The sequence below is a fragment of the Colobus angolensis genome, unplaced genomic scaffold (genome assembly GCF_000951035.1).
Source record: "Colobus angolensis palliatus isolate OR3802 unplaced genomic scaffold, Cang.pa_1.0 Scaffold61, whole genome shotgun sequence".
In the NCBI taxonomy this organism is placed as follows: domain Eukaryota; kingdom Metazoa; phylum Chordata; class Mammalia; order Primates; family Cercopithecidae; genus Colobus; species Colobus angolensis.
Genome location: NW_012119710.1, coordinates 7618537 through 7637148, shown reverse-complemented (window position 1 = coordinate 7637148; position 18612 = coordinate 7618537). Strand labels below are relative to the sequence as shown.

The window sequence follows — 18612 nt, the reverse complement described above, 5'->3', positions numbered from 1 at the left end:
GCCCCTGATTTAGAGGGCCTCTGATTCCTCACAGGGTTTACTTCCTGTCACCTGAAATGCACATGTACCGGCACCTCCAAGGTGTTGATTACTTCTTGTCATCTGGCCTAATTAGCATGTTAACATCGATATAGTAGACAGGTGTGATGGTATGAAGGAAGTACAAGTAGTCCACACCTTTTCTATCTATATTATAACAAAAGGAACACTATATTTAATATAGTCGTAGGGCAAAAATACACATGAATACTGTTGTCTGTTCCATATGAGTGGAACTATTTATGATCCCTTTTTCTGATAGAGATAGAAGAGAAGGTATTAATTCAATTGATGGCCACATACCATGTACCTGAGTCAACGTGCATTTGCTCTAGCAAAGATTCCACATCTGGCACAGTGGCTGCAATTGGGCCCACCAATTGGTTGTGATAGTGAACGGTCATTCTCCACCACTGATGAACTAAATGCATACATGACAGGGAGCATCATTTCTGTATCCTTTAGATCCTTAAAGATGGCACTAAGTTTCATGCCTTGTGCCCATTGGAGTAATCCAATGAAAAGTGGAGCAGCGTGCTCTAAAGACTTAGAGTGCTGAGGAGATAAAAATTGGAGTTCTGAATTTGATAAGGCAGGAAGTGGGAGGACACTAGTAAACCTCCCAAGGCCTTGGCTGGGGCCCTTCCAGGCTACAGTCTAGAAGCGAAGCCAACCAGAGGTAGACAGAGCCTTGACATTCTGCAACTGAGTCTCAAGTTGATTTTATCCATGACTGAAATCTGATCATTAAGAGGTCTGATTATCAAACAGAGCTTAATAATCTGATTTCACTCTGTGTCAGGAGGATACAGTAAACCCTCATCAGAGGAAAATAACACAATTCAGGTGACAAAGTAAGAGATAACACTTCAGCCAGAAAGGCATCTGACATTTTCTTTTCTAGTAAAACCAATACGATGCCAAGACCACTCCAGCTGAGCTCTTGAATATACCATTTTCATTTAACTGCTTTTTTGGACTTTTGGATTCTCCCTTTGTTAGTCAATGAGTCTTAGTTGACCCATCTCCAAAAAGGGAAGCCAGATGGAAGAGGCCTCCCTGAGTCAGGCAGTGGATTTCAAGGGTTTGGCAGCCGGTTAATTGGTGGCTGCCTTTATTGGTGTGTATTTGTGGCTGCCTCCAGTAGGTGGCAATATTGTCCTAGAAAATGGCCTGTGAGCGCTTCTGTATTGAAGCAAAGCTGGGATTTCCCATTCTTTTGAAGAGTCTATATTGTTGTTGCTAGACTACTGAGAGGGGACAGGAAAACAAACTGAGAGGATGATCTACATGTCCCACAGGAAGCAGTAAACAGGGTGATTCTCTGACACGAGATGAGGAAGTGAAAGTACGCAACATCATTCCACAACAACAGTATCTTGAATCCGCCCAAGGAGCTCCATCCATATTACTTTAGCTTTCTTTCTCCCACAGCAAATCATACCTAAACTCCATCAGTTGAATTCATTTGCTTTTCCCCCTATTTAGAAGCATAATGAAAATCAGGCTCCAACAATTGTGCCTGTCTAGGAGCCCAGGGAGGTTCAGGGTGACAGGGAAAGGACAGCTAGGGTGGCAAATGGAAGACAGTAGAGAGAGAGAGGGGGAAGAAAACTTAGTTGCTAGCCTTTTCCCTCCTTTAGCTCCTTGCTCCAGGGTCAGAATCTAAGCACAAGTGTCAGTTCTTTTGCATGCATCTCTCGGTATTTGGTGAACACCCAGGCCCAGAGATCCCTTTCTACCCCTTTGCACACTGCCTCAGCTCCAATCTTTAGTCCTTGGTGCCTTTGTCCATTCCTGTGCCCAACATCTTGTTCTCTTACAGGACAGGGTAGGATGGTAACTTGGGTACCTGAATCCAACAGAGACATAAGCTTGAGCCTTTCCCTCCCTGAAGTTCCCCAGTATATGCACACAGGTGTGCATGGCCTCTGTCCCATTTGGGGACAGAGATCTCAGTGGCATTCTAATTATCTGTCTCTAAAAGCAGCTGAGGTTGAGGGGGAAGGGAATGAACGGGTTAAAGGGGGGCAAAGGGAAAGGAAATCAGCTACATCCATTTTTAGTTTTGAACGACTAGTTTGGATTCAATCAAATACATTTCAAATGTTTTTGTTCACCTGAAGCTATATACCAAATAGCAAGGTCCTTATTGCTGACACCATGTATTTCAACTTCAGGGATTCTTCACTCAGTAGTCACAACTACATTGCTTTTCTGCTGGGCTGTGGGGCTTGCTGCTTCATTGTCCTGAGAGCATCCCTTCCTGTTCCTGCCCAGAGGAGACTGAGTCACATGAGTAACAACCAAAGAATCATTTGGGTGTCTTATTTCAATTCTACCTCTGGCCACACAGACTCATTAACAGGTGGGTCAATGGGAGACCCTTAATTCCCTCACCCTTTCCCCAGCTGCACCTTCTGGAGAAAGCACAGCCCTTGACTTCAGATTATACATTTCTGTCCTCTCATGACTGTGAGAGAATAAATTGTTTTAAGCCACCAAATTCATAACAAATTACCTCAAACTTGGTGGCTTAAAACTATAGAAATCTACTCTCTTACAGCACAGTTCTGGAGACCAGAAGTCTGAAACTAAGATATTATCAGGGTTGGTTCCTTCTGGAGGTTTTGAGAAGCTGTTCCATGCCTCTCTCCTAGCATTTGGTGGCCTCTGGCAATCCCTGGCAACCCCTGGCTTGTAGACGTATCTCTCCAATCTCTGTCTCCATCTTCACGTGGCCTTTCTTTCTGGGTCTCTCCTCTGTGTTTCTTCTTTACTTATCAGGATGCTAGTTACTGGATTTAGGGCTCACCCAGTAAGTGTAGGATGATCTCATCTCTTGAATCTTGATTTAATTACATCTGCAAAGCATTTTTGTCTAAATAAGGTCACATTTACAGGTATATAGGGTGAGGATAGTGCCTGCCCTTAGGGGCAGGCACAGTTAAACTCACTACACCCTTGTTCAGTCCACTATACCATTTCAAAGAGAGATCTGGAGTAGAATGTGATAGTGGGTTAGCTCTGTAACTGGGAATTGGATGAGTGAGTGGTGATAAATACAGTCTTAAGCTGAATTTTCTAGCTACCTGGTCTGTAGAGCTAGGAAAAGAGAAAATCAGAAAAAGGTATTTGCTACATTCTGAAATGCTTATAATACTTCTTAAGTGATCCAAGGTGGGTGTACTTTAGATGCAGGAATGGCCATAGTAGTGTCTGGATCTGATGAACCAGCTGTTAGGAGAAAGAACAATAAGCTACATTTCAAGATTAAGTCCCAGTCTTTTCCAAGGTACCACCAATTTGGGCAAAAATTTAGTTATACTTCTTTCTCACACAGGAAACAGGTATAATAATATCTGCTCTAATGGGTATTGAGATAATATGTCAGAAATTATTTAATAAACAGTAAAGTCACATAAGTTTAAGTCTCTGTGATGATTAGAGAGACACTAGGCTTGAAACCATATTTGAAATGATACAGTCAATTCTCATTATTGTGGTAGTTATGGTCTATAAAGATGCCGCAAATACTGAATTAGCAAATACTGAAGCATTGCCTTTAGGAGTAACACAGTGTTAAATTTCTATTATCTTCTGGTCACAACATTTTCATCAGTCAGTACATTAAACTTGCTTTATGTGTGTTTCTGTTAAAAAGACATCTTATTTAATATATATTGTTGATTCCTTAACATTGAACTCACAGCCAAAAATGCTATAACTCATGTCTGAAAAGCTTATCTAATACATACATTTTCTTTATAAGGCATATTGGAGCCATCTGTTGCTAGGGAACGCTCTACAGAACCTCAGTTTTATGCATGGGGCCCATTTAAGCAGAAAAATCACCACCAACAACAACAAAAAAGAAAAATGTGGAAAATGTACTAAATATATAAACAGAATCTGATTATATAGCATTCTAGAAGATGCAAAACCATATAGTAAAAAGATCAGTGATCTTTTTTTTTTTCTTGGCTGGGGTTCAGGGGAGAGGGGAGGGATATGAGGGATACATAGGTGAAGCACAGATTTCTAGGGTAATGTAACTATTCTGTATGATAAAACCCATAGAACTTTACAGCACAGAGTGAATCAATGTATACACATTAAAATATCATTTAGGAGGTCAGGGGGTCAAAGGAAAGAATTCAAACTATGACAAGAAAATCTAACTATTATATGTATGTATAACTGTATTACAAGCATATAAAACATCACTGAAGGAGGTGAGAAACAAGAGAGTGACTGAAATAACTTTGGGAATGAATGGAATATGTAAGACTAAAAGCAAGGAAATTGCATGTAGGCACTGTATTCTAGTTGATAAAATTATTTCCCATTGAGGTAGAGGTTAACAATTCTGACACTGCCATATATGTATACTTGGATTAAGCAATTAAGTGAATGTGTGAGGGATGGCAGGCATCATGCTTCTGACTGTTTGGAGTTGGAATTTACAGATAAGCAAGGCATATATACATATGTGTACATACACATATATGGGTAAATATACATACAAATATTTCTTTGCCCTGTCAGCTGAGGGGGCCTAAAAGAAACAACATCCCACCAGCGATGAGCACATCTACTGCCTAGATCTTGGTTTCTAATACCATTCTTCATTAAAAGTCACCAGGTGTTTCACGGTGAGCAGGTCTGTGCAAACGTATCCCCAAAGACCAAAGAAGCTGAGAGGCCAAAGAAAGAGGCTGACAAATATGGTTTCTCAGAAAGAAACATTTAATAGGAACTTACAAACAGAAGCAATGTTTCTAGCAGCCACTAAATGGCGGCACTCACCCTCCCAAAAGTACCCTTTACATAGCACGCATTTTTGGCAAAACATGTGTAGCTGGTCATATCCCAGACTTTCTTGTGAAACACCTGACCACTGGGGAGGTTAGATAAGCATCTTTATGAGGGGTTATCTGCACTATTAGCATTGTTTAAAGACATTGCTGCAGACTATCTCGGTATGCAGGAGTCAAATAGCAGTCATCGTGCCAGCTGCACTTCAAGATGACATCACTCTTGCAACGCAACAGGCTGTTTTCCTACACTCCACCCCTTGAAACCAGCCCTTAAAATCCTACATGCCCACCTTCTGTTATAGCCCCTGGACCTAGAGGGAGGGTGCTTGATATTGTATGGCTTTAGTAGCATTGCAATGGCAAAGGAAAACAGATTGGGTCCAGTGGAATTCCAAATGAGGGAGATTTGCAGGCTTGGTTCAATCATCTATACAGTCTTCATAATACCATGAAGAAGTAAAACAATGAGAAAAACATAACATTAATAATTGAAATAGTAGAAATCTAAGTAAAGTAATATGATGTTTAAGATATCTCTTGCCTCAATAGCCTATAAATATGGGAAGAGTGACTATCATCTGAATTTTGGGACCCATATATTCTGACAGTTTCAGCAATATGAGGATTTTGGAAATTCTAAAAGGTTTTGAGATTATTTCTAATCAAGCATTTAGCTCTTACGTAAGCATTAACTGCAGCCCCAACTTTTGCAACTGATTGACCCGCACATTTTTCTGAGCACTTACTTTCCTTATGTTAGATGTAGGGAATCATGAGATGAACAAGTTCTGGTTCCTGCACTGTAGCAAATGAATTTAGGCAAAGATATGAAAGATGAAAAAACCCAATGATTATAAGACTTTTAGTGTCATGAAACTGATTATTATTTAATCTTGTTATTCTTCACATTGCTTGACTTTAAAATAGGGCAAGTTGGCCAGGCATGGGGCTCACACCTGTAATCCCAGCACTTTGGAAGGCTGAGGCAGGCAGATCACGAGGTCAGGAGTTCGAGACCAGCCTGACCAACATGGTGAAACTGTCTCTACCAAAAATGCAAAAAAAAAAAAAAAAAAAATTAGCTGGGTGTGGTGGTGTTTGCCTGTAATCCCAGCTACTCAGGAGGCTGAGGCATAAGAATTGCTTGAACCTGGGAGGTGGAAGTTGCAGTGAGCTGAGATTGCACCACTGCACTCCAGCCTGGGCGACAGAGTGAGACTTAGTCTCAAACAAAACAAAACAAAGAAACAAACAAAAAACTGGGCAAGTTATAGTCCATCTCAGAGTGTTTTTAGGACTAATTTCTTCATGTGCTTAGAAAAATGCCTGGCAGATAGAAAATGGTCATTATTATTATTATTGATAAGATGACCATTTTGGAATTTAGAAAACCATTATCAATGTCTATGAAATAACTCCATAAGCCATTCCCTTAAATCTAACAGACTGAATTCTCACAAGTCCTCACTACTTACCATTTCTACATCCTGCTGACTTATAAATACTTCTTCATACCATGGCTTATATCTTTGCTTAATATCAGTGAGGATGGATTCCATAGTAGGGCCAAACTCAATGATACTACGAATCTCATTTTGGTAGTTATAAGGAAAGCCAGCAGCATGCATGGCCACCAATGAACCTTTTGAATCAAACACAGGGGAGCCAGAAGCCCCGAAGAAAAACTCAGTGTCATAGGTAATCACATCAGGGTTGTGAACTATTCCCTGGAAACTTCTTTGAGTATACATATGGACATACTCTGGACTTTCTGCTTCTTTAGACTGAACACGTTCCTGACATTTCTTTGCTCGCTGACCCTGGGGGATCACAGCACAAGCATCAATACGCTTTTTTTCTCCATGTGGATGGCCAATAATATGTATCAACCCACTAAGTGGCACAGGAGTAATTCCATTATATAGCTCCATAGGTACTTGTTGTCCATTTTCCTTCAGTTTCAGGACAGCATAGTCAAGCTCTTCATTATGTATCTCAAACCAAGTTTCAACGAAAAAGTAGTTTGTTTCCTTTCCTTCTGGCTCTTCATAACCAAATGTCACCCTTACACATTGACCAATTATGGCTGCCCACTTACTTGGCTCTATTCCGTCTCCCACAATGTAATCTATTACATGCCGACACGTTAAAATGAACAATCCTTTAAAAACAAAGCAGGTGGCGCAACCCGTAGTTGCACTGTCCCAGAATAAGTACCCAACTGAGTCACTGCGATGTGCAAGAAGTTTCACTACTTTAACCGAAGAAGAGTTTTTTGTTACTTTCCCAAAGTTTAGTTTATGCAATTTAAATAATGTTTCCCCATTTTTTACTTTCATTTTTTTCTTGAAGTTTTCCTTGATTTTTTCACTTTCTCTTTTCAAACTGGGGTACTGAGCCACGATTTGTTCTCTCAACACACAGGTGTTTCTTTTCTCTGACTCAGGATTCCGAGAAGCTGCTGCACTGGGGACCATTCTTTTCTCAACCTCAACCTGAAAGAGTTTGCCTTCTAATTCATCGACTGGCTGGGTGCTTTCTAAAATGGAGTCATTGTTTTCAATGAGTTTCCAATCATCATTCTCCAGAAAGGAAAGAAATCTGCCATCCTTGCACAGAGCGTCCTTGATGGTTTCTCCTTTGAAAGCATAAACACAGAGTTTGCACCCCTTTTTGTGAAGCTTCCCACATTTAACAATTCTTCTTCTGTACTTCCCAATTCCAATTGCATGAATGTAAAATTTGACACATTCAGTCGATGCTTTGTCATGCCGGCCAAATACGTGGTTATCTTCCTTCTGCTTACTTTTACTTTGGGAAAACGTAATGACCACATGGCAGCTTTCAGGGAAACAACTGAGGGGCATTCCCAGGTTTATGTACCCTTTGATTCCTTCTGTGCCACGCACAAGCATTTCTTGGCCTTGGTGAGTTTCTATCTCTTTTCTGAGAGCCTGGAGAGTGTTGAGAGCCATATATAAGCTACCATTCTCACTATGTGTGAGCTCATGTTTCATATTTTGGTTTTTCCTGTAGTTTACATCCAAGGTAACAAGTATTATCCTATTTTTGGGCATGGTCTGGTCTTCTGGATTTTTCTTAAGTGAATGGAATTCTTGAGCCTGGGTATTAGTTACATCTCTTGGGCCTCCTCTAGACTCCATCCTCATTTGAGAAGTACTGGAATTATTCTGTTGCTTTTTAGAGACCTAAAATTAATGTTAAATACTTTAAAACTCTGAATGCAACCCTCATCTTTTGTTTCTCTTTTCAGGTATGCAATTTATTATAAGCTATTATAAGCATTACATATTAAACAAAATCATCATTATTTAACTAATCATTTGGTTATAATATAGTTATTTGTGACAATAAATACTTTGATTCACCCAGCATATATCATGAAAAGAACTCAAATTATTTTCTCTATTACATCAACTAATCCCCAAATTTTATAAAATAAGGAGGAACAAATATGACTTATTTGTCCTTTTGATGGAGAAACTAAGGCACTGAAAGTTTTTCTTGTAGACGTCTTTTCTAGGGCCACATAATAACCAATAAATAAAGTGAGTATCAAAATTGCAATTCCTAATCCAATCATTTTTTCCATTGGACTAGTGTATATATTCTTTTTGGTAAACTTTGCATTTATGATTGTCATTTTTGTAGGGCATTATCTTAAGAAACAGGGGTGAAGGTGGGGAGCGGAATTAAATAAAGAGGATTAATCAAATAGTAGAAACTCAATGAAAAATTAGAGTGTCTGTTTCTTATGTCTAAAACACACATTTTTCCCAAGTCATATTCATCATGGCATGGGTACCAGCAGATATGGGTCCATATGCCAGCAATGCCCCTTACTGCTACTGGGAATAACAACGCCAGGAATATTGTAAAGATTAAGTGTAGCATCATTGTATGACAATGCCTACCACAATGACTAGCACATGTTAACATTTGTTTTCCTTCTTTATACTAATATTCCAGATCAAAAATAAATAAATAAAAGGGACTTAAGGTAATACAGATTTCCTTGGGCACACATATGAACTCTCAAAGAGCATCCCTTCAGCTTAAGGCTATCAGAAACATCTTTTCATACACCCTGTTGGAGTACTATGATAAATTTCCTATTTATTAAAGTGATTCTTGGGCAGATATAGACACCTCTGAAAGGGGAAGAGGGATAGGATATAGTAATTAGCTCTGTCATGGAATAGGATAGAAAAAAACATAACTAAGTTTGCCTCAGCCTTTTTAGATACTTGGATATTCTAGTTTTCCAGAAACAGGACAAAACAAAACAAGTTGAGAAATTGTAAACTGCACGCTCAAATGTTTATCATTCTTTAACTTTTTTCTTGATAAATTCAAGGAGCATTTTAGACTCAGGGAAAGATACAATGGTTTGATACGATAACAGAGCCCAATCAGTAGAAAAAGGCCCAATTACATGTCATTAAACTTAACTCCAAGTCTTCACTTCATCCCTGTCTTAAGCAACAACTCACTTGCTCCCTCTTCTCCAATAAACAAATTAAAGATTTGTCAGAATCCTTCTTGACTTCCTAACAAGGTTATGGTAAGAACAAATATATCAAAAAATTGTTTTATAAACTGTATTCAAACGTGGGTTATAATTACAATTGAATAGATCAGCCACATTTGGAATGGTATATGTTTTCATGCTATGAAATTGCATTAATTTTGGTTTATTACATAGTTTACTGTAACATATTGTATTGAAGTTTTTGTTGTTATTCAAGAAATATTACGATAGTTTTTCATTAAAGACTGCTTTGATACAGCCAAGATTTGTATTACAACTCCCTTCCCCATGCTACCCCCAAAATAGAAAGGATAAAATAAGTAAGGACAATTTTAGTTATTTAATATTTCCAACACTCAAGGTAATTTCTTGGCAAGAAGAACTATAAAACCCAATGCCAAGGATAGGTAAGTCTAATATTGGTAAACAATCTTTAGTATCCGTGGGTTCTGTATCTATGGGTTCAACCAACTGCAGATTGAAAATATTTTGGGAATAAAAACTAGTGTGCCTGAACTGAACATGCATGACTTTTTTTCTTGTCATTATTCCCTAAGCAATATAGTATATCAACATTTTACATAGCATTTACCTCTTATTAGGTAAGATAAATAATCCAGAGATGATTTAAAGTATACAGGAGGATATGATACATTATATGCCAATACTATGCCATGTTATGTGAATAATTTGAGCATTCATGGATTTTGGTATGCAAGGGAGATCCTGGAACAAATCTCACATGGATACTAAGGGATGACTAGATTACATAAGTAGAATTTACAGACATACCGGAGAAAAATAGTGATCGATTTTCATATTACATTTTTCATTGACTGAGTGCTTCTGTGACCTCTGCTTCTTACAGCTCATGATGGCTTGAAGATGAATGGATGGTTCAGCTGAAATACTAATTTCAAATTTTCAAGTTAGAGCAGTATCTTCAAAGCTATCATTAATCGTACAGAGGAAAAGATTAGCTGGTGTCCTATGTCCCATCTTTCCCCTTGAGCTCCAGCCTTGCTCTCCCTGGAGATGGTACCTTAGCAAATAGATAGTTTATTCACCAACTATAATCACCTCAACAATAAAAGCTCCCTTTTCCAGAATACTGCGTGTCAGGCACTTCATGAAAATTATACTAAACACTTTATGAAAATTATCTCTAGTTGCAAATTCCTATAGATACTACGCAAATTAGGTATATTTACACTTTGCTGATGAGGAAAGTATAGCTTAGAGAAGGTAGATGAGCTGCCCAAGGCCAGAGCTACGTGGCAGAGATGGAATTCAAATGCAGGTATAAATAATATAATAATTTTCGGTTGGAAATTTCAAAAAGGTGTTCTAGTTACATTGATGTTAAAATCTGGTCTCCATTTAAGATGAAGACGGCAAGGGAAGATAAAATTACAGGGAAGTGGTGAGGAAAGAGCTGATGAAAGAAACTTGGAATGAGATTTTAAAAAGAAATCTGGAAAGTGTGCCAGGTATGGTAGTCAGAAACCTTAGTTGCTGCTTTAGATTTTTTGTTTAAAGAGGTATTTTTCCTTCTATCTCTCCTCTGATGTCTCCCTAGAAGAGGATGAACAAACTTTAAATAAAATAGTGACATCTTCAATAGTAATAAATAATACTAGAAAAATAAATACCATTGAGGGCAGCAGCCATGTCTGTCCTTTGTACCTCAATATCTGAAAACAATGTCTGAGACATGTCAGGCCCTTGAAAAAGATACATTTCTAAAGGTACATTCAATAAATGCATGGAACAGGCATATGGTGTACTATGCCCTTTTCTAAGTGCTTTTCATCAACTACCTCATGTAATTCTTACAACCCTATGAGATAGGTACTATCATCTCATTTTACTGGCAAAGAGCTGGAACACCCAGGGAGCTTAAACTTTTACGCAAGGTCATAAAACTCAGAGAATATACTTTCAAGACTTTTTATTATGAAAAATTTGTTAGAGAAAAAAATGAGAGAATGGTATAATGAACCTGTACATACCTATCACATAGTTAATAATTGTTCATTTTTTTGCCAACTTACGTAACAGTGAAACAGTAAAAGAACTAACATAACTAACTCTATTTTTGTTCACGGGGCCTTTACCCATTCATGCATGGAGGGGAGGTTAATTTTAGAGCAGTGAGATACTATGCAAAAACATGTAGTTTTAAAAACTAACTCTGGGATTAAAGGGAAAGTATGTAAACAACTACACATTGTTAAAAATGTATAGGAGGGTTGTGACGTGGAGAATAAATATAATCTTTGGATAACTTCCATTTGACAAGAAATACAGGGGCTAGAACATAAGTTAAACAACAACATGTAGAAGCAGCCCAGGAAATCAACATTCTATAGAGACAACTTACCTGTTCTCTTCAACAAATCAATGCTTGGGCTCATCATTGAGCCCTGGAACATCAGGACAAAGACATTCCCAACCTTCTTGGACCCCTGACGGTGCTCAGATGTCTGCAGTCAATGGTCACTTCTTGATTGTGAATCCCTTCTCTTCCCCATGCCCTTAACATAAAGAGCCTGAAACTTGTACTCACTTAAGAGGGTACTTTGGGATGCTAGTCTGCCAACTTCTCAGTTTGCTGGCTCTCTGAAGGAACCTGCTCTTCCTCCCAACAACTCTCATCTCTCAGGTTTGGCTTTGAGGTGTGAGTTGCTGAACTTGGGTTTGGCTACCCTTACACCATCCTTTCATTTTACTAGATAATTTATGTTACAGCGAGAAACATCATGGCATTTAAACGCTAATGGTCACTTCCCATCTCTAAAAATTACGTACTTTTTCTTATATAATCACAATACTGATTTATTCATACTAAGATCCAACTGAAGTACACAGTTTCCTTTATATGTCTTATAAGGTTCTTTTATTCTAGAAAAAGCATTGATTTGTTGAAGAGAACAGAGAAATTGTCTCTAGAGAATGTTCACCTCCTGGGTTGCTTCCTCATGTCATTGTTTAACTTATGTTCTAGCCCCTGTATTTCTTGTCAAATGGAAGTTATCTAAAGGCTATGTTTACTCTCGTAACCATTCCACTATGGAGCAAGAGTCCTGGCTTTCTAGTTTACTGTCAATCAATGACTAAGGAAATTCATTTAGCCTTTCTGTGCCTCAATTTCTTGTTTGTAAAAAGAAGCAATGATTCTAAATGAGATGATGAATATGGAAGTGCTAAAATAATGTTAGACCTTATAAGACCGTCTGAGTTCAAATATCAGGTAGCCACTTACTAGCTGCATGATCTTGGGCATATTAATTAACTATTCTTCCTTCATTTTCCTCACCCTAAGATGGGAATCAACCTTGTTATGAAGATTAAAAAATACATTGTGGTCTGGGCACGGTAGCTCATGCCTGTAATCCCAGCACTTTGGGAGGCCAAGGCTAATGAATCACTTGAGGTCAGGAGTTCGAGACCAGCTTGGCCAACCTGGTGAAAACCTGTCTCTACTAAGAATTAAAAACTAGCTGGGCATGGTGGTGGGTGCCTGTAATCCCAGCTACTTGGGAGGCTGAGGCAGGAGAGTGGCTTGTACCTGGGAGGCAGAGGTTGCAGTGGGCTGAGATCATACCACTGCCCTCCAGCCTGACCAACAGAGCAAGACGCCATCTCTCTCTCTCTCTCACACACACACTATATATATATATGCAATCTATCTATACATAGTATGTGTGTGTATATATATATATATAGAGAGAGCATGCAAAGCCTTTAAAACGCTGCCTGTATGTAATAGGTTGCCCAGTAAATAATCAATAAAAAGGTGATGTAAATGTTATCAATATCAATACACTCACTACAGGGGTACTTTTTAAACAGCAGAGAACCTAGGAAAACAAAAATAGAAAATATATAATTGCGAACTGGTCTACGTTGCAACATCCTTAAATGCAAGAACTTGTTGCCCAACTATTAAGAAAATGTAGGGATTCACTGTATCTGTTCATGAAGTCTCATCTTATGAAGTCTGAGAGAGGATCCAGCTGCTTTAGGAGTGATTAATAGACACAGACTAAAAAGAAAATAAAATGGGCAGAAAGAAACATGAATTTTGCATGTACTTGAGCAATCACAGTGGAAAGGGACAAGAGGTTAAGAAAACACTCCAATATCCTCTCTTTCCTACATTGTTTCCAGTATCCAGGATGAATCAGATTATATCAAAATATAAAGTGCTCTTAGCTATCCTATACCAATCCCTGTTGTTTTTTTTTTTTTTTTTTTGAGGCAGAGTCTCGCTCTGTCGCCCGGGCTGGAGTGCAGTGGCCGGATCTCAGCTCACTGCAAGCTCCGCCTCCCGGGTTCATGTCATTCTCCTGCCTCAGCCTCCAAGTAGCTGGGACTACAGGCGCCCGCCACCTCGCCCGGCTAGTTTTTGTATTTTTAGTAGAGACGGGGTTTCACCGTGTTAGCCAGGATGGTCTCGATCTCCTGACCTCGTGATTCGCCCGTCTCGGCCTCCCAAAGTGCTGGGATTACAGGCTTGAGCCACCGCGCCCGGCCCAATCCCTGTTTTATACTTGAGGTCAGGGTTCTACTTACCTAAGTGACTTGCTTGGCTTCCTACAGCAAAGGGATAAAGCAGTGCGGCCTGGGGCCCATGTCCAGCCCACCTGACAGCTCCCCTTAGGAATTTCTCTGTCTCTCAATCTCTCCTTCCTTCCCTCTCTTCTTCCCCCTCTCTGCCTCTCTACCTCTCCTCCCCTCCTTCACTCTCCCTCTCTTCCTGCTTCTCCCCACCCCAACCCCCACTTTCTGCCTTTCCAGGGGCAAGGGCAGGGGGTCGAGCCAACTCTAAGCCTCTTCCAATCTTACCACGCCGCCCCGCTCCCTCCCCACGACCCCGCACACAAGGGGACTTACAGCACCACCAAAATAAAACCTGTGTCCTCCCGGCTTCCCAGATGGGTGACGCTGTCAGTCCCTGACTTCCAGGCACCCAGCTCCTTTCCCTCCCAGTCGGGACTCGAGCCCGCCGCGGCCGCGCCCGTGCCCCGCGGAGCACCCCAGCGCCCTGTGTGCTCTCTCACTGCGCGCCTCGCCAGCCCTGGGCCTGGAATCCAGCGCTCAGTGCAGGTCCCGCTCGCATTTGAGGAAGCAAAGACTCCAGAGCTCCAGCTGGGCGGGAAACGGAGCAGGTGGGGCCAGGGGTTTGAATCGCCAGCCTTTTAAGATTGTCTGCGAACCAACTGGTTACTTTCTTTCACTTTTAAATCAGCCGTGCCTCTTCCGCCTAAACCTCCCACGCACCTCTCCCCTCTTCTGTCACTCCTTTCTTTTGCTTCTATGGACCACTGGAAAGGCGGGGAGACTGGCTGTTCGGGGGCCTCAGGTAGCTACAGCGTGCAGTACTTGACGCTGTGTTTATATCAGACAGCACTGCCAGTCTGAAACAAAACTTCCTGAACTTCCTAATCCCCAGAGCCAGCGTGAGAAGCAGACCTGAGCCTGTTCTCTTCCCCTGAACTTTTCTTTTACACGAGTACAACAAAAAACAACTCACCTGGGGAATGGCGCGTCTGGCCGATGGACTGAAAGATATTGGAGTTTGTCTTTCTCTTTAGACAGCAACTCACCTACTTCGGAAGCCGATTGGCTGCGGTGGGGATACCTGCTGGCATGCAAAAAAAGAGTGGTTGGAGAGGCAAGGCCGAGGGAGCGCGCCCATCCTACGCATCCACAGCGCTCCTCCTTGACGCCGCGAGCAGGACCCTGTCTCACTGACCTCGCTGCCCACGGCGGTCCTTGCCTCCTTCTATTCTCCGGGTTTCCCCAGTCCCGAGTATTGGAAAGCGTGAGCGAAAGCGAATGCGTCCTAGTCGCGGGTAGGTTGGCCTGGGTGGGGCTGCAGAGGGAGCAGGAAATGAAAACTCAGATGTGGGAGGAGCTGGGACGCTGGCGGCAGAGCCACTGTAGCAGCTTGAGTCTCGCGCGCGCGGGAAGCGGAGGTGGAAGTCGGGGCGCAAGAATGTGCCTGTCCTTGCCTGTACATCATGGTTGGGGAGGAGGCGTGGAGGCGCCAGGCTGGGGTCTGCAGCGCGCCATCTGCTGCAGCACACAGGAGGCGCTGAGGCTAGTTGGGTAAGTGGGGACATTCAGGCATTTCCCAGGGGGCGGCATCCCCAGCAGATGGGATAGGCCTGGACACTTGGACAAAATCACTAAGAAGCCGCAGATACAGGAAGAGTAAACGTCCTTGTCATAAATCGATTCTCCAAACGTTCATCAATATGTGTAGACGTTTATGATAGTGATGAAGAAGATGATATGGGCTCTAGGAATATGCATCTGAAAGCTGATGATCAAAGAAGATTGGAGAGGGTTTTCAAGGCAGCCTGCTGTTTAAGAACCTGCATTCTGAGTAGATGTGTACTGGAGAAGGCGGCTATAGCCACAAAGGGGACGACTTTTATGCAATCGACAGAGGACTATATGATGTATATAAACAGATAGGGTTGAATGGTGTGTTGGTAACTACAAAACACGTGTATGTATATATATATACAAATATACAGAGCAGTAATGGCTTTTAAAATAAATTCAAATAATAATAGAAAACAAAACATCTTCATGCGTGATGTAATATTTTTCCTACAGAAGGCCTTGCTTTAAAAATGTGCATAAGGTTATGCTTTTACATATTTTATGTAATTTCTTAAAGGTACATTATCAAATTAATATTTTCCAGCTAGGGTATCATATTTAAGGGTGATAGCAAATACTCCAAACACACCAGCTGTCACAAAATAATTAGGCCTATGTCTATTATTATGTATATGTGTATATATATGTATACGTATGCATATATATGTATACATATACATATATATACACACGCATATGTATGAAACCAAAAATTCCAGGTTCATCATATTCTACACAGATTTCATTTTTTGTTGCCCTAACTTATTCTTAATCATTGAAAGCACTGAAAATCAATACCTGTTTGATAAATCAAGATGTGTGATCAAGGTAAAAATGCCATAGTTATTATATATAAAACTTTCTTATCATTACTTTTGTAGTAACTTTTAAAAGGGGTGGTGGTGGTGTGGGATACCTTGACAAAGTCCAACTTGGCTGCTTGACTGCTTTCACTGGTCTGGCTAATACTTACGTCTGCCCAGGGAAGGAGCAGGGAGTGTGCAGAGGGAAATGGCCTCTGCTACTGTACTGCTTTGAGTTCCTCTCTGAGCTTGGCATTTACATGTGTCTGTTTCATTTAATACTCTCAATAACCCTGTGGGGAAGGTGAGATTATCTTCACCATTTCACAAAAAGCTTTAGCAAATAATTGTGCAGAAACATCCTTATGAGGATTTGTACTCCCATCTGAAACTAGAAGCCAAACTTATTCTATTGAATGATGACTGCCTCTCATATATAACTGCAAAAAGGCACAGTTGCTTACTCCTTCCTACTTCACTGCTTTTTCATTCATCCAATCATCTATTCAAGGTATAAATTTCTGGTGGCAATTTACAAGATCCAATGCCAGATTCTATGAAGGGTAAAATGTTGAGTCCTGCCCTCAAATAGGGAAGACAGAGAAGGTACACAAATAATATCATTTCCACAGTGGTTTCATTCATTTAAGAGACGTGTTAATTACTACTTTGTGCCAGGTGTTGTACTGGATATTGGGGAACAGAGGTGAATGAATATGATTCTCACATTCATGGACCCAGAGCAGTTTAATGCAATATTGTATCTAAGCCTAGTGCTTTACCAGGTCACATCTCATAGCCTATCCAATATATTAAAATGCACACACATTCTACGTTAAAACACGTGTTTGCCGTTTAATCTAGTTTGAAGTACTTGGAGAATTGGAAGAACCAGTCGCCGAGTGTGGAAAATTGCTCTCAGATCTTCCCCCTTCCCTGTACACACACCGGTTGCCAGGTGCCTTTGCAGTTCCTCCCCACCCCATCAATGTTGGGCTTTGGGCAGTAGAATGTAGACAGAACTAACACTGTGCTGACTTCGACACTGGAAGCCACTGCATCTTTCTGTTTGCCTCTGTCCTGGTTCTGTCATTGCGTGTAAAGAACATGCCCCCGCTAATACTGTCTCATAGAGGGCATGAGACTAAATGTGGTAGCCTATGGGATGGTCGTAGAGATGTACCTGGCACGAATGCTCCGGAAATGGCATGGCGCCTTTGCCATTACTACTTCTGTTACTACTACCATGTTACTCTGTTTTGATGTATACTTGTCTAGATGGTTGTGCATGATTTTTAGGTTTTGGATAAATATTACCAAATTACTCAACCACTAGCAGGAAAAGGTGATGTTCATTTCAACTTGAGGTCAAAAGTGTTGCGAGGTCTGGATTCCTAGGAGCCAGATCATAGACTCCAGCTCAGTCCAAGACCTGGAAGGCAAAGAACCTCCACGAGGGTAATGCCCTCATAAGGACTCTCCGTTTGGACTCTTAAGGGGGTGTCCGCCCCATCAAAACTCCAGAGGCTGCTAGCCTTCCTCCTTCCAGAAAAGGAAATCACCACCGCGCGGGTCCTAGCTGTGGCGGGAGGTTCAAGCGCTCGGGCTGCAGGGACTAGTAGGGGCGCACGATCTGTAGTGGCCTCCGTCTTCCTTGTACCTCAGGACGCAGAAACCCGCCCCGCTTTCCTCCAGACCTCACCACCCGAAAGACCCTCCAAGACCCTCTCGAGGCGCCCGCAGTGCTCCTTAATTCGCAGCTCCACAGAATGAGACCAGCGTGGCAGCTCCCTTTCAGGACAGCTCCCAAGAGAGTTGAGAGCAGCCCCTAAAACTCAAGCAGGAAAGGCATTTCTTCCTAACCGGGGTTGAGAGTGCCGCGCGCTGCCAGCAGATGGCGACAGAGGATGAGCCTGCGGAAAGCTGGTAAGCGGAAGGCGGAGCCCAGGCGAGGACCGACATCCCTCATGCCAATGGCAGCACGGCGTGGAAATGGTTTACCCAGTCCTCAGTTCTCTAGGACAGAGCTTGAGCCTTCTGGGAAACCGCATTTCCCTGGCTGAGTGTTGGGGAAGCTCGAGTGGTTAGTGGGGGTGTCAAGTTGGGAAGCTGGACCTTCACTTCCTTGTGCTCCTCTGAGAACCATCTGTTGGTCTAAAGGTGCTAGAACTGAGGCTGGTGAGCCCCTTGGGGCCACCTCAAGGGCTAACAAGATCTC

The 18612-nt window shown here is 41.4% G+C and overlaps 1 protein-coding gene across 2 annotated transcripts; it reads right to left on the bottom strand.

Moving 5' to 3' along the window:
* Nucleotides 1-4770: 4770 nt before the first annotated feature.
* On the bottom strand, nucleotides 4771-15298 carry FAM111A (family with sequence similarity 111, member A). Of its 2 annotated transcripts, none has more exons than XM_011963492.1 (5): nucleotides 15173-15298; nucleotides 15024-15058; nucleotides 13245-13274; nucleotides 10204-10321; nucleotides 4771-8068 (listed from the first exon to the last, which is right to left on the bottom strand). In XM_011963492.1, exons 4-5 carry the CDS (start codon nucleotides 10282-10284, stop codon nucleotides 6314-6316), a joined length of 1836 nt encoding a protein of 611 aa, XP_011818882.1. In that variant the 5' UTR covers nucleotides 10285-10321; nucleotides 13245-13274; nucleotides 15024-15058; nucleotides 15173-15298; the 3' UTR covers nucleotides 4771-6313. The 2 variants fall into 2 exon arrangements, with proteins under 2 accessions (XP_011818882.1, XP_011818881.1); XM_011963491.1 differs by lacking the exons at nucleotides 15024-15058; nucleotides 15173-15298 and adding exons at nucleotides 14478-14686; nucleotides 14775-14945 and having other exon boundaries at nucleotides 10204-10453.
* Between the last annotated feature and the right edge of the window lie 3314 nt (nucleotides 15299-18612).